Consider the following 16,687-nt stretch of genomic DNA (forward strand, 5'->3'; position numbering starts at 1 on the left):
ATACAGCCATCCTCGCCAGGCCATGGCTACACGCTCTAGGAGCTGTCTCCTCTACCTTGCATGTTAAGGTTAAGTTCCCCTCGGGGGAATGTGTTGAAAAGGTCCTCGGCAGCCAATCGGTGGCCAGACAATGCATATCGGCTGCATGCTGCACCAGACGGAAGCCGAATCTTTGGCTCTGATCACCAAAGACTTATAGCAGTTAACAGCTCCAGATGCACCTGGAATGGTGACAGGAGAGGAGGCTCATTGTGAGGAGTTAGAGAAGTTTCTGATAGCCGATGATCCAAAGAGGTTCTTCCAAGTCGGCGTACGTTTGCCACACCAGGAGAAGATAGAGTTGTTGGAATTTTTGAAGGACAATATTGATGTTTTTGCGTGGGACCCTTATGAGGCTCCAGGCGTAGATCCAAACTTCATTTGTCATCGTTTGAATGTCAACCCTGCCATTGTGCCGAGAAGGCAGCCACCTCGGCGTTCTTCCAAAGAGCATGCAGAGGCTGTAAAGGAAGAGGTGCTCAAACTCAAGAGGGTTGGGACTATTAAAGAAGTTTTCTACCCCGAATGGTTGGCGCATACGGTTGTGGTTAAAAAGAAGAATGGAACGTGGAGAGTATGTGTAGACTTCACAGATTTGAATAAGGCCTGCCCCAAGGATTCGTTCCCAATGCCGCGTATTGATCAACTGGTGGATGCCACTGTCGGACATCCTCGAATGAGTCTTTTGGATGCCTTCCAGGGTTACCATCAGATTCCACTAGCATTGGAGGATCAGGAGAAAATTGCTTTCATTACTCCAACAGGGAACTACCACTATAAGGTCATGTCGTTCGGTTTGAAAAATGCTGGGGCTACGTACCAAAGAATGATGACTAGAATGTTTGAACAGCAACTAGGGAAGACCATTGAGGTGTATGTAGATGATATGGTGGTGAAGAGCAAAACAATACCTTCACACGTCAAAGATCTAGCCGACACCTTCTTAGGTTCTAAGAAAGTACAAGCTGCGCCTTAACGCCTCAAAGTGCTCTTTTGGCGTGGGGTCCGAAAATTTTTTGGGATACATGATTACTCACAGAGGCATAGAGGTGAACCCAGTGCAGGTCAAGGCTATTCGTGATTTGCACTACCGCCGAACCCAAAAGAGATCCGAAATTGACCGGAATGATTGCCGCATTGAATAGGTTTATCTCTGGCCGGCCCGACCGATGCCGTCGTTTCTTCCACGTGGAGAATAACGGGACAGGGTTTCAATGGACCGAGGACTGCGTGTAGCTTTTCAGCAGCTTAAGCAATATCTTTCTCGCCACCCATCTTGTCTCGCCCGAGGCGGACGCAGGTCTTGTTTGCTTATCTGCGTGGCCGTCCACGCGGCCCTCAGCCTGGTCCTTATAAGGAATGAAAGTGGGGTACAAAGACCGGTCTACTACGTTAGTAAGTCTTTGAATGAGGCCGAGGTGCGCTATCTGCTCTTGGAGAAAGCGCTTCTGGCCATAGTTCACGCCACGCGCAAGCTTCCTCATTATTTCCAGTCTCACACTGTAGTGGTTCTGACCCAATTGCCTCTCAAGGCGGTGTTACGCAGCGCCGATTACTGGTAGGGTGGCAAAGTGGGGAACCATTTTAGGAGCTTTTGACGTTAAATACAAGCCTCGCACCTCGGTGAAGGGCCAGGTCCTCGCTGACTTGGTGGCAGAGTTTACTGAACCATTGCTAGAAGATACTCTAAAAGAAGCCCATATGGATGGAAAATCAGTTGGTGTGATCACAGCCACATTGCCTTCGACTTGGAAAATGTATGTGGATGGGGCAGCTAATAAGAGAGGGTCTGGTGTCGGACTTGTTCTGATATCCCCTGAGGGAATTATCTTCGAAAAATCTCTAAGGCTGTCATTCTCGGCTACTAATAATGAAGTCGAGTATGAAGCAGTCTTGGTGGGCATGAACATGTTACATAAGATGGGTGGAAGGGAAGTCCATGCATTCTCGGACTCTCAATTAGTGATCGGCCAGGTCACGGGGACCATAGAGGCTAGGGACCTAAGAATGCAGGAATACTTGGCCCAGGTCAAGCGTCAGCAAGCAGAATTTGACTCCTTCGTCTTAGCTCACATCTCTAGAAGTGGAAACACCCATGCCGATTCTTTGGCTACGTTAGCAACGTCCTCGGCTCAGGGTTTGCCCAGGATTATCCTTGTGGAGGGTTTGCTAGAGCCAACTCTTACCCCCGCCAAGGCGGCCCGCATCCATCTAATAAGGCCTGGACCTAGTTGGATTGACCCGGTCATATCTTTTCTTAGGAATGATATCCTTCCTGAAGACAAGTCTGAAGCAGATAAGATACGTCGAAAGGCGCCACATTTTTGGTTGTCCGAGGACTAGAAACTGTACAAACGATCCTTCTCAGGACCGTACTTGTTGTGTGTGCACCCTGAATCAATGGAAGCACTTCTGGAGAAACTGTATGAAGGGATTTGTGGAAGCCACACTGGGGGAAGGTCCTTAGCCCATAGGGCCCTGACTTAGGGTTATTGGTGGCCCAATATGCAGAGAGAGGCTCAGGACTATGCCAGAAAATGTGATCAATGCCAGAGGTTCGCCCCTAATATTCATCAACCTGGAGGGGTTCTCAACCCTCTCTCCAGTCCTTGGCCTTTTGGGAAGTGGGGATTGGACATAGTGGGGCCATTTTCGAGAGCTGCAGGAAACAAAAGATGGCTTCTTGTGGGGGACAGACTATTTCACTAAATGGGTTGAGGCCGAACCCTTAGCAAATATCAGAGACGTTGACTCCAAGAAGTTTGTCTAGAAAAACATTGTCACTAGATTCGGTATACCACACACACTCGTCTCAGACAATGGCGTTCAGTTTGACAGTAAGGCTTTTAGGAAGTATTGTGGTGATATGTGCATCATAAATAGATACTCCACCCCAGCTTATCCTCAGGGAAATGGGCAAGCCGAGGCCGTTAACAAGGTCATAGTTAGTGGGCTCAAGAAAAGGTTGGACGATGCGAAAGGCAGATGGGTAGAAGAGCTCCCACATGTTCTGTGGACGTATCGGACCACATCGCGCAGGTCCACGGGAGAAACGCCATTCTCTATGACTTATGGAGCCGAGGCAGTGATACCTCTAGAATCTGGTTTTCCCACTCTCAAGACGAGTTCTTTTAGCCCGGAAAATAACGATGGACTCCTGGAGAAAGGTCTTGATTTAATTGAGGAACGACGCGAGGCAGCTATGGTCCAAATGGCTTATTACCAACAGAAGCTAAAACGGGGATATGATGCTCACGTGAAGCTAAGGCCGCTTGCGCCTGGTGATCTTGTACTAAGAAAAGTTGTGGGCACTTTTAAGAACCCAGCTTGGGGTAAGCTAGGACCAAACTGGGAAGGCCCCTATCGCATTGTTTCAGTAGCAGGCATAGGGTCGTATCGACTAGCAGACCTAGATGAAAGAATTGTACCACGCCTATGGAATGTAAATAACCTTAAAAGGTATTATTATTAATAAAACGTGCTTTTGTTGATTAACATTTCAAAGTTATAAGTACCTCTAGCGTTTGCAGTTACTATTCTTAAGAATCAAACAGAAACTTGGTTAAGTGTAGTCCTCGGACCACAAACCTTGTGGAAATTGATATCTTATCATTTGTTAAACAAAACCTTAGTTATGCCGGGTCCTCGGACCTCCTACTTTGGGGAAATTAACATTTGAGGTTACTATTCTTAAGAATCAAACAGAAACTTGGTTAAGTGTAGTCCTCGGACCACAAACCTTGTGGAAATTGATATCTTATCATTTGTTAAACAGAACCTTAGTTATGCCGGGTCCTCGGACCTCCTACTTTGGGGAAATTAACATTTGAGGTTACTATTCTTAAGAATCAAACAGAAACTTGGTTAAGTGTAGTCCTCGAACCACAAACCTTGTGGAAATTGATATCTTATCATTTGTTAAACAGAACCTTAGTTATGCCGGGTCCTCGGACCTCCTACTTTGGGGAAATTAACATTTGAGGTTACTATTCTTAAGAATCAAACAGAAACTTGGTTAAGTGTTGTCCTCGAACCACAAACCTTGTGGAAATTGATATCTTATCATTTGTTAAACAGAACCTTAGTTATGCCGGGTCCTCGGACCTCCTACTTTGGGGAAATTAACATTTGAGGTTACTATTCTTAAGAATCAAACAGAAACTTGGTTAAGTGTAGTCCTCGGACCACAAACCTTGTGGAAATTGATATCTTATCATTTGTTAAAACGTAACCTTAGTTACTGACGGTCCCTGACCTTCTACTTTGGGGAAATTAACATTTGAGGTTACTATTCTTAAGAATCAAACAGAAACTTGGTTAAGTATAGTCCTCGGACCACAAACCTTGTCACTGTTCTTAATATCTTGTCACCGTTCTTATTCTTATCACACGTTTTATGAAAATCATTATCTCATCATTCATTAATTTGGATCTCAAGTTCCTCATTTTTAAGTGTTAAACAAATTTTTGTAAGGAATGGTCTTCGGACCTTACATCCTACTGAAAGCAATATGTCAGGTTACAAAGGTTTAACCATCATGTGAGTTGTCTAACTGTGACATTATTTAATATCTAAATTAAGTTATGTGGCTGTTTTGAAGTCATAGTGGTTTGCATGGTGGAATTATACTTATTTATTCTGTTTTCCCTTTAACTATTTGTTATTGAAAACTTTCATGGCAAGCACAAAAAGAATAAAGTAAAACAAAGACAACATGAACGAAAGTTGAATAAAATTTTTTTTCATTAATTATATACAAAAAAGGGGAGGAGTACAAAAGGTTCTATCCTAGGCCTTAAGTTTGTGCAGGGGGGTCTTGGAGGGAGCTGCTGCCAACCTCAGTACTCTTCAACTCCAGTTCAAAGGTGGACAAAACTTACTTCCCTTTGTCTGTTGAAGGAACGAGGGGCTCCATGTCTTGAACTTGCTCCTTCTCGGCGTCATCACACTTGTCCTTCTCTTTATAGGAACCTTCAGGTTCTGTAGGATCAGGTACAAGTTCTTGCACCACAGGAGGAAGGGCAGGAGAAGCAGCAACAGGAGGGTCTTCAATTTCCTGTATGTTTAGGGGAAGCCAAATGTTCTCGGGCTTCCTCAGCTTGGAAGCTTGAGGAACCCTAGTTGCATTCATGGCCTCTCCCTAGACCTGTTGACAGTACTCTCGGCACAAGGCCGTAAAAGCCTCTGTCAGCTGTTCTTGCGTTCTGGTCACCCCCTTCTGATAGCTGGCCTTCTTCGCGGCCTCTAGTGTGTGCTTGTGCGTGCGAGCCTCCTCTTTTGCCTGCGTAAGCTCCTTTTCCAAGTCAGAGCGTGCCTGGTGGACTTGGGCGAGCTCATCATCCTTTGGGCGAGCTCGTCATCCTTTTGACGAAGAAGCTTATGCTGCCCCTCCACTTGGGTTTCCATCGTCTTCAAGCTGGCCTTGTCACCATCTCTTTCTCTTTTCAAGTCGGCCAGCTGTGACGTGAGTTTCCCATTCTCTGCTAGGGCCTGGCTTAGAGACCTTTCTGCCTCTTGCCTTAGCTTTTGCTCCATCCTAGCGCGCTTCCGAGAATCATCCACGAACTTCTCGGCCGCGAAAACTTCTTGGATGGACTGCAAAAATGTTAGGAGGTTAAATACGGTAAAGTGTTTACAAATTAAATATAAAGTACAATTGCAAGGGGGAACTTACCAGAGCTAAACCCCTTTTTAACGAAAAGAACAGCTGCGGCTGGCCCATTTTCTCCAAGGATTCCATATTCTTGGGTAGCAGAAGAGGACGCTTCAACACCTCGGCTAAATGGTGGGCGTGGCCTTGTTGGACTGCCCTGATGCTGGAGTGGCAGGGAATTGGTGCGCCGTCTAATTGCAAGTCAGGGGACCAGGTAGTTGGTGCTCGGCGCACCTCGGCGACGTCCCTGATCTCCCCGCTTTCAACTGAGCGGGCGCGCCCTTTACCCTTGTCCGGCCTTCCGCCGCCGGGCCGGCGTGGCTGGCGTCGTTTCGCCTTCTTTGGCTTCTCGCCACCAGCCCCCTCGGCATCCACCTTTCTTTTCTTCTTAGAATCATCGGTGGGAGGTTTGGGCTTGTTTGGAGGAGGAGGTGGTGGCAAGGCAGGAGGAACTTGGGACCCCCTCGTCCCCTTTTTCGCCACTCTTGCACCTCTCGCTGTCATAAGGCCCTTCAGCTCGTCCATCTCTTCTTCAAGGGAGCTATCATTTGGACGCGCTATCACAAGACCTTCGACCCCAGAGGCCTCAGCTGCTTCTTCTTCCTCTTCGGAAAGGATAACAAACGGGTTTCTGCGAGGTCGTGGGGAGTCCTCGAGCCGAAACTGGTCTATCTCCTCGTCCAACGTGTTCGAAGAAGACACTCGCTCCTCTGGGACAGCAATTGCCTGAGAGTGCACGGCGAGTGGGATGGCCGCGATGGGCTGTGTGTACAATACGGTGTGAGGGGCGTCAGGGATGTCGTGATCGGCCAAAAAGTGAGGTCTGGCTATGTGGATTCTCCTACGCCTTCGGTCACCTGCGATTATCGCGTTCTCGATCTCCTGGAAGTCCGAGGAGACGGGATCGTACCCCAGAATCAAATGGGCCGCCCTAAGTTGTAAGTCTCTGCTGACGAACACCTTAGAGCGTAGCACTCTATTCAAATCTGCAACGTTACAGTGGCTCAAGCGTGGGCGTACGTTTTGCTTATCTACAAAGAAAAACATCCAGATAAACAAACACGGTCAGATGCGTAGAACATATAATGAATTAAAGGTAAACACTCAAGTAAATGCGAATACACATTCCTAGATGATTTAGGGAGTTATGGGATGGGAAGTTAAATCCTAAAGGTGTCGCACCTGGATCTCCCCACTCAACTGGGCAGTGGGGGCCGTCGTGCCAGTTGCCAGAGACGATGAGGTAGTCATCCTTCATGCCTTTATTGGATTTGGGCAAACAGGAGATCAACCTAACTACGCTGGAGCGGGATTTGATGTAGTAACCTACTCCAGTGAGTTTGTGGCATTCGTACATAAAGACGACATCATGCCAGGTGAGGTTCAGGCCCATTTGCTCGTTTAGAGCGTCGACGCTACCCAAAACTCTAAAAACGTTTGGGGCGCATTGATCGGGACACAACCGGTGGTTGCGGAGGTACTCCCTGGTTATAGGCTTCATTGGGAGGGTCATCCCACCTTCTACGAAGGCTACCATTGGGATGATAACCTCTACAGCCTTCCTAGAACCGGCCATGGCTTCCACCGGGCAGTATTCTACACCTGCGTCGCTGGGAATACGATACTTGGCTCTAAAGCCTTCCATCCCAGCGGCGGTATCAACTAGACATTTAAACTTTCCCATCAGAAAGGAACGAAAAACTAAGTTCTAAGAGGGAGAACTGTTATAAGGGGAGCCAAGGACAAGGTCCGAGGAGAAAGGGTTAAGAGAAAAGAAATGAGAACTTACAAATTTCAAGTTGTGCAAATTTCTACGGATTTCTGCAGACAAAAGGTGATTGCTGATGTTTTGATGGGATTAGCCTCTGGAGAAATAAATGAAGGCGCAGGTTCCCGAAACGTCACGACGTGCGGGAAGCGGCCTCGAAATTGTATTTGTCCCGCCCAAATTTTCATGGAGTAACAAGGACCGTTGGATGCTCATCTCATCGTTGAACGTGGGGGACAAGGTATAACTTACTGTAATAAATGCGCGCGTTTTTGAAAATAAAACCGCCAGGTGGCATCCTCTGGAACGCGAAACGGTCTTCACGCGTGTAGTTATTTTACAGAACGTGTGGGGAAAGTTTTCGTTGGATCAAAACCCTATTTTTCTCCTCGGATGAGGAAAAATAGAGTTTTGAGGGGCTATTGTGGGGAGTAAAAGGACCCAAATGGGCATATGGGCCTTTGGACTATAGCATGGAGGGCCGACCTGCTCCAGAATTAAACTCTACGAATTGGCCTATACGCCGAGGATCCGAGGGTATAGCCGAGGGTGAGCTTCTCCTCGGACATATCTAAGAAAACTCAAGACTTTATTATGAAGGTCAAGGCACAACTCTGGAAAGACTAATGGTTAAAGGGGGACACCCTGAACCTTCTAGATGTACCAGTGTTAAAGAAAATATCAAGGGCAAAGGCTGCCACTTCCGCATTAAAGGCTCTGCACCTACCTCCCTGGCCGCATTGATGGGGAAGTGACCCCTGAACAGTAGGGCTGAAACTTCTAGTCACTGTCTAAAAGGTATCAGGGGAGGAAGTATTTAAGGGGGGTGGACGCCTGAGAGAAGGGGGGGTCCAAGAAACAAAAGAAAGAAAGAAGAATTGTAACCTTTAAGAAAGAAAGAGAAATAATACAGAAGTAGTCCTCGGCTCACGTTCGAGGAGGTCTATTTGCAATTATCGTTTATTATTTACAAGTGTTTGTAACTTTTAGCCTGTTCTCAAGTTCCCAGTACTTCTAATCTAGATTTCAAGCCCACACTCTACAAATTTCATTGTTTAAGGCTCATTGGGCCTGAGCCCGTAGTTGTCTTTGGGTCCAGGTGCAATTGTGCACTTACAATTAATATTTCATTACTTCATCAAAACTTATATAGATAATAAAATAGTGTTAGTGTAAGTTTATTAAAAGATGATGATGTGGCAAAAATGAACCAATTACTATGGTACTACTTCAATTTAGTCCCTATACCTTTCTCAATTTAGTCCTTTAGCCAATTTAATCCCATTTGTACAAGTATGATAAGTGTTGACTAATTCCTTTTAAAAAAGGGCGTTGTTTAAGTCCAATTTTTGACATTGCAAAAAGAAACAATCTCTCTTTTTTGGGTTTCTTTGTCAAATAATTTTATAGTGACAAGATATCTTAGTAATTTTTATCGGACTTGGAGCAAGTGTAATTATACATTAGTTAATGAAATAGCTATCAATAGAAGAGATTAAGAGTTGAAAAAAAAAACTTTCAATTTTGACACAATGAACAAGAAAGTAAGAAAAGTAAAAAACGTAAAAATTATTGTAAAAATATTTTGCGAGTGCGGATGAATATTTGCACCTGATCCAAATCCATTTTTATTAATGAGTATTAAAATCTTTAATAAGAATTGTATAATGAGTTTCTCTATGAACTCTGGAGAAGAGAAGGTTAAGAGGCAGCTGTGTTACAAACTGAGCCCAATAATATACACTTGGGCTTTTGAGCCCAATTAGGCCTAATCGGTTAATCCAACATAAACTCACCCATATTCTGCCCCGACATGGGCCCATAGCTATTAGCAAAGGTCCCATTTTGCAAAATCGCTCAAAAACCCAAACCAGAGAACTCAGCAGCAGAGCGAGAGTCAGAAACCAGAAGAAGAAGAAGAAGAAGACGAAGCACACACAAATGTCTTCCTCAACCGTTATTCGAGAGCTACAGCGCGATTTCGAAGCCAAATCTAACGATCTCAGCAAACTCCAAAAAGGCATGTATTTTTTATTTATTTAATATTATATGGTATTAGTATTTACACCCAAATTTGGGTTATCGATGGCTAGATTGATTTTGGTGTTTGTGAGAAATTGAAGCGCTCTAATATGGTATATAATTTGTCAGATATTGCGAAGAATCACCAAGTGAGAAAGAAGTACACTATCCAGCTCGGCGAGAATGAGCTCGTCCTCAAGGTCTCTCTCCCTCTTTCCCCTTTTTAATATCTGTTTGTTTAGTAGGAAAATGAAGTTTTTAGCAGAAGGAAAGTGAAAATAAAAATCTTAAGTTAAGTGAAATGCTGTTGGGTGTATATTTTGGAAGTTTTACGCGATGCAATTTTCCATAATGCTGATTAGGTTTGTATTGGATTTGACTGAATGAAGGATTCTAAGGGTTTTGATTGCAAGCGAACGAGGTGGTATTATCAATTAGGTTTGAACTCTTTGTTTGTGTTTGTAGGAGTTGGATATATTGAATGAAGATGCAAACGTGTACAAATTGATCGGTCCAGTTCTTGTGAAGCAGGATTTAGCAGAGGCAAATGCAAATGTGCGCAAGAGAATTGAATATATCTCAGCTGAATTGTATGCTTACTTTGGAACTCATTCTTGCAATCTTTGCATCTTTTTATCCACTAGTTGAAAAGTAAGATTTATGGAATCATGAATTTTGGATAGATGGTAATAGGAAAGTATAGATGGTAATTTTTAGTCATTTTCATAGTTAGTCTGTAGTATGAGGTTACTACCTGGGGAAAAAACTGCACTTTACCCTCATAAATGATAACTTCATGTTTCTTGTACTGATAAAGGCATATACTTCTCTAACCACTTTTTTTTGTTGTTGATAAAATGAAGTCAGTTTGCTCAAAAGAGTCATTGGCTCTGTTACTTTTTATAAATTAAAGTCCTTAGCTTCCTCATTTAGTAGTTACTAAAGTAACTAAATGCATTTTTGGATGTCCAAAGCTTGACTAGGTATGTAGGATAGTTTATTGTAAAAAAAATTGTGCGAGTTAGCTATCTGCCGTTCAAAATATGTCTCACAGCAGAAAATTTCAATCAACGACAGACAAATCTCCTTAAGTTTGAATTTAACCCATATAATGGAAAGAGTGTCTACACAATGAACAATGCAGAATATGATCACATAACATATTTCACATCTCTATCATTACACTTCCTTACAACAAATAACTTGATGCATATTCTAATAAAAATGGCACGGGAATTCATGCAGCCTATAATTTTTTTTTATGCTTTTATTCACGTAAATAATCATTTTTTCAATGTTCTGCTGCTTATTTATTTATTTTTTTTGTAAGGAACTTGGATTTTTCAGGTTATATTGTTTCCTATGTTATTTTTTATTTTATTTTACTCTCTCTCTCTCTCTCTCTCTTGATGCTTTGCACTATTACTTGGAACTGATATCCTATGATATCTTTTACTGGAATGCTCTATGTGGGGATGTGAAATTTTTTCAGTTCTGGTGGATGGTCTCACCTCTTATCAGTATAAATTTTTGGGTTTATTTGAAAAATATACTCTTGCATTCTATAGTTCTCTGTACCATCAAATTTCTTCTTGCACATTTACAGACTCTGAAATATCCTTGGATAAATTGAAATCATTACTGCTTCACACCTTGTTTGAGTGGTCCTGGGCTTGGGGTTACTCATTGTACTTCTATATTTGAGTTTCATTCTTCTCTTAGATTTGATGGTTGATACTTTGTAATTGATTGAGAATATTTGTGTTCATCATCATGAACATGAAGTAGTTGTTCTTATTAATAATGCTTCATTACTATTATAAAAAATGCATCATTGTCATCATCATCATCTAATTATTATTGTTGCTGCTGCATGTATTTGACTGTAAAATTTTTTCTGCATACTAGGAAACGACTTGATGGCAATCTTCAAGACTTGGAGGAGAAGCAGAATAGCAAGAAAGAAGCGGTTTGTATTCTACCTTTCCACATGCACACACACATGTGCAGTTCTGACCGTTATATCATTAGTTTTTCAAGTTCATCATACTCATGATAATGAGTTGTTACTAGGTGAAGAATCTTAACGTGTATCAAATTATAAAAATTGTTTTCAGAATGGCATTTGATGGAATATTTGGGAATTTGTGGAAAACTGGATGTTTATAGCTCATCGCAACATATTGATAGAAATTTACACAAACTCCTATGCCAAAATTCCATTTTTCTAGTTAGAAGCTTGCAGTGTGCAAGATTTTCTGGTGACATGTTATCTTGCACTGTGAATTAAATTTATAAAAATTCTTCTGTGATACTTGAGTAAAATAAATGTATGTTCCACTTGTCACATTTAGCATAAGAAGATTCACTTGTGGAGCATCTGTAGTTGACCCCAAAATTTTGGGACTCAGGCTTTTTATTGTTGTTGTGGAAGGTAACTAATATATATGTATTTGCAAAAATTAGTTGTTTGGATTTGAAGTTCTTACTCGAACACTGTGTTTGGTTTTCTTCAAGATCAAACCATGATCTTGGGTGTCATTTATGCATGATGTTTAATATAGATGAAGGTTGTAGATTTTCCGTGGTTTAGGAAGTTGAAAATTTTAAGATAGTAAGTTTTGGTTGATTTAATAGAATTGTTAGAGATGTATGTGACAATATTATTGTTTGATTAGGGATTGTGGCAATTCACATAGTTCATAGAAGTCTACTGACCTAAATTGAAAGTATTGGAGGAGGATTAGAGTGAAAGGATGAGGTCTCCCTCTCCTTGGAGAACACCATTTTCAACTCTCTCAACAGTGGACATATGTCGAAGAGGGAAGCAAGCTTGTTGAGAGTGGTTTTAAAAAGTAGGTCCTTGAGCTCATGCAAGTGAAAGAATGTAAAGGGGGTTGAGAGGGAGGAATGGAAGTGGAGGTGCACTTTTTTTGTTATTTAGTTGAAAGGATAGAAGGTAAAGGAAAATTAAAAGGATGGGGCTTCTTCTGCACCCACCATTTTCAATGCTCCCAATGTGGACAGATTGGAGGAATGAAGGCTTGTTAAGAGGGAATGCGGTTGCCTCTCCTCCATTAGCCATTCCAATCAGGGTATAATGTTAAAATAATGTATCTATTTTTCCTTTCTTCATCTTTAGGCTCCTATCAAACTTTACCTTCTTTCCATTTTCCCCCTTCTTCCCAGCAATCCTTTCTTGCCATTTATTTCAACCAACTTAAAACCTAGAAAGAGGGATACATTTCATAGCCAATGGCTGATTTGTGATGTCAATTTTCTGTGTCCAGTTTAGAGTTCCAATAACCGTGAAGCTAAGATGAAGGGCTTTTTATGCAAGCCTTGGTATGTTTTTTCTGAAAATCTAATCTAATACTATATATAAAAGCAGAAGCTTTTTCCTACAATTAAGGCTGTTCTGCAACATAGGAAAAAAAGCCTATCTAACTTTCTGGCACGGGTGCGTTTTGGGACTCGGGTGCGGGTGTGGGTGTGGGTGTGGGACTCAGCAATTTTTGAAAAAGGTGGGTGCGGGTGCGGCGGGACTCGGCAATTAAAAAATTATTAAAAATATTTTTATTTATATTTTCTATATATTTTTACAATTAAAATATTCTTAAAAAACATATTACTATGCCTTGATTCACAAAACAAAGAAAGAAGAAGGCAAGAAACACAAAACAAAACACAAAACCAAAAAGAAAAGACAAAAAGAAGCAACAGATATTCAAAATAAATTGAGGAAGGACATATTTAGGGTGTTTGGGCCTCATTCAAAGCCGATTTCAGCTGTTCCGGCGAGATTCAAGGCCGATTTTGGTATGTTTCGGCCGTTTCGGTCGCCGGCCGATACGACCCGATACGGCCCGATTCTGGCCGAATCGGACCGAATCGGCGCCGAGTCGGCGCGTTTCAGGCTGCGTCGGCGTGAGTCGGCTGAAAAAAGGAAGAAACCACGTGGCAGACGCGGCCCGACACGCGAGTAGCGGCTTCCCTCGCGCGTCGGACGCGGGTGCGGCACCTCCGGCGCCGCGTCCGTGCATCATAGGTATGCGGTTGGCTCTCCTCCATTAGCCATTCCAATCAGGGTATAATGGTAAAATAATGTATCTATTTTTCCTTTCTTTATCTTTAGGCTCCTATCAAACTTTACCTTCTTTCCATTTTCCCCCTTCTTCCCAGCAATCCTTTCTTGCCATTTATTTCAACCAACTTAAAACCTAGAAAGAGGGATACATTTCATAGCCAATGGCTGATTTGTGATGTCAATTTTCCGTGTCCAGTTTAGAGTTCCAATAACCGTGAAGCTAAGATGAAGGGCTTTTTATGCAAGCCTTGGTATGTTTTTCTGAAAATCTAATCTAATACTATATATAAAAGCAGAAGCTTTTTCCTACAATTAAGGCTGTTCTGCCACATAGGGAAAAAAGCCTATCTAACTTTCTGCCACGTTTACAATAAAAAAACGAAACATTATACTGTTTCAGTAGTACTAAAACACCGTTTAACTTAATACAATTCAATAAAACTGTTTAACTAAATACAAAAGCCCAAAAGGATTGAGAGAGATACAGAGAGGTTGAGAGTTTGTAAGGCGCAGAGAGAGAAAGAGAGACATCTCAGGGCTGCCCCTGCCACTGTCCATTCCCAACCACCAGAAACCTGGCTTTCCTCAACCGTCATACTGCTGGAACCGTCATGGGTAAGGTTATTTTTAATAATAAAATACTAAAAATAAAATAGAAGGACAGATTCTACTCAAAGAGAGATACCACCACTCTAACGCCCCCCATCAGACGACCAAAACCGCCATACAGAGACTGCACAAGGTGCGAATAGAGATATCGTTGGTAAAGTTTTCTCTTTTTCTGTTAGGTTTAGGCTTGAGTACTTTGGATGGACTGGTTTTAATTCAGGTTTGATTTTAGATTTTGGTTTATATAATAAGGTATTTGGGTTAGAACTGGTTTGGTTTTGTGTATTTGTGTTAGATACTTAGATTTGGTGTTGTTTTGAGTATTTGGGTAATAAGGTTAGAAAGGAATTAAATAAATGCACAGTGCAAATACAACAATTGATATTAAATTTCTCTGCAATTTGTTAACTTTATGCGTTATTTAAACAGATTATATTTTTGAAAGTTATCCCATTTTTTTCCAGTTAAACGACAATTTAATTTTTCAATAGAAACAGGAAATTAGATGATGATTTGCCATAAATATTGGTGTATATATATTTTGTTACTATAAACAATAAGATTGGTTTATCTAGAACAGGTGATTGCTAAGGAGGCTTACATGCTGATAACTCACTGTAAAAATCTACATTTTTTTTTCTTTCAAGGCTACGTGATTGTTCCTATTGTTTGTTTTAAAGCTTTTCTCAAGATTTGTCTGTTCTGTTAAGGGTAACTGGAACTCTCTCATATGTCATCTTAATCTCTTAAGGGGTATATAGGATGCCTATAGAATGAATTAGTTGCTTCATGGCAGATGCTACACGTGGTCTTAAATATGCACAATTTCCCATTTCATCTTCAATTTGCTTATGTTATATGTAATTCCTTTACCCACATTCTCTGTTGTAAAAAAAATTGTTTTGGCCGTCTAATATTGAATAAGATCTGTTATAGAAATGAAATCCACTCTTAAAATTTGATTAAAAATATGAAATATAGTCTTAACCTCCGCAATACATATAAATGCAATATAAACATTTCTAAGCCTTAACACTCTGGAAATTTGGACATGATAATAGTTTCCTAACCACAGTGGGAAGGTTGAGATGTGCACTCTCTTTAGTCTGATGCTGAGTTCCATGCTTTGCCTTCTTAATCCTCTTTTTTGTTTTAAAGGACTAGATAGATGTTAGCAGATTGAGCACAAGATTCTTTCTTCAATATCTCTGCTTAATTTTAGTAGAATCTCACTTTAGCCACTTATAGTAATAAAAAATAAAAATAAAAATCTTCAACTAATCGAATAATTGATCAACATCCTAGGGAAAATAGGATTTGGGTGTATGCTTTTTGGGAAGTAGACTAGCAATGAAGTATTTCTTGTGACTCAATGTGATTTTTCATCAAACTTGTTCTTATTCTTTAACTGAAAGCAAAAGTGAGGAGTTCTGCTTCTGTGGTTTACAAGTTAAAAAAAAAAAAAAATCCCTCTCCTCCCAGCCAGAATTTCCTCATTGCTTTCACTTCTGCTTTGTTTGTTTTTGTTGATTATTGACTTTAGGGCGGAGTTGGCAAGTGTAAAATTTTGGAGAAAATATCTCTTGTAATAAGCATACCAAGGCAACCACGTAAAAAGCCAATGAGCAAACACCATGTGGGAGGTTGGCGGGACCAACTTTGACAAAAGAGTGTAAAATTGAATTACATGACATTCACTCATTAGCTTTGGCTTGTTATATGGCTGACTTGGTTTACCTGCCACAAGATATACTTTCTCAAAATTCTGATACCTAGTTGCTTACAAGTTTGTCTTGATGTTTTGTAGCTAAATTTTGCTACTTCAAATTTTCGTTTTAAAGATTGTTGGAGAAATAATTTCTTTATGGTTTAGCCAAAAAATCTTTGTATACTCTGGTTAAATATCAGTGGTGCACACCATGCAATGTTGAAACCTTTTGTTCACTTATTGTTTGCTTGTTAAAATTTCAGCTATATACGTTTGTGTACTAATTCATCAAGTTTTGGTCATATTTTTTAATGACATTAATCTTTTTATTGGTTGTCATCTTGCAGATCTTCAAGTTACAAGAGAGGATTCAGTCTCTCCAGGCTGGAAAAGCCAAAGCATAGTTTGCTTTCACATTAGTATTCACCTTTGGATTTTTAACATGTTTTATAAATCTCTATGGATGCTTGGATGTAGATACTTGTTTCTAATTGAGGTTGCATTTCCTATTACAAACTCTTACTATTGTCATAGTCATAGCCGTTGTGGAATGTTAAAATTGTTTGTGATATCGATTTTTGTGTTTAGCTATCCTTCTTCCAAACTCTCTCTCTCTCTCTCTCTCTCTCTCTCTCTCTCTTGTATTTTTATTTTTCATTTTTTTATTATTTTTAAAAAAGGGAATCTGGATTTGCTAAACGTTAAATGAAAACATAATGCTTTGCCATTAAACAGAATAATAATTGATGAATTATGCTTGAAACTGAATTGGGATATTCTCAGTTCTCACCCGTCAAATG

At 41.0% G+C, this 16,687-nt stretch overlaps 1 protein-coding gene across 1 annotated transcript; it reads left to right on the forward strand.

Annotated features, from left to right (window-relative positions):
* The first annotated feature begins 9,284 nt into the window (after positions 1 to 9,284).
* LOC142636755 (prefoldin subunit 6) lies at positions 9,285 to 16,478 on the forward strand. Its single transcript, XM_075811040.1, has 5 exons — positions 9,285 to 9,481; positions 9,613 to 9,683; positions 9,949 to 10,073; positions 11,392 to 11,452; positions 16,235 to 16,478. Exons 1-5 carry the CDS (start codon positions 9,403 to 9,405, stop codon positions 16,289 to 16,291), a joined length of 393 nt encoding a protein of 130 aa, XP_075667155.1. The 5' UTR covers positions 9,285 to 9,402; the 3' UTR covers positions 16,292 to 16,478.
* Positions 16,479 to 16,687: the final 209 nt, after the last annotated feature.

The sequence above is a fragment of the Castanea sativa genome, chromosome 5 (assembly GCF_040712315.1).
Source record: "Castanea sativa cultivar Marrone di Chiusa Pesio chromosome 5, ASM4071231v1".
Classification (NCBI taxonomy): domain Eukaryota; kingdom Viridiplantae; phylum Streptophyta; class Magnoliopsida; order Fagales; family Fagaceae; genus Castanea; species Castanea sativa.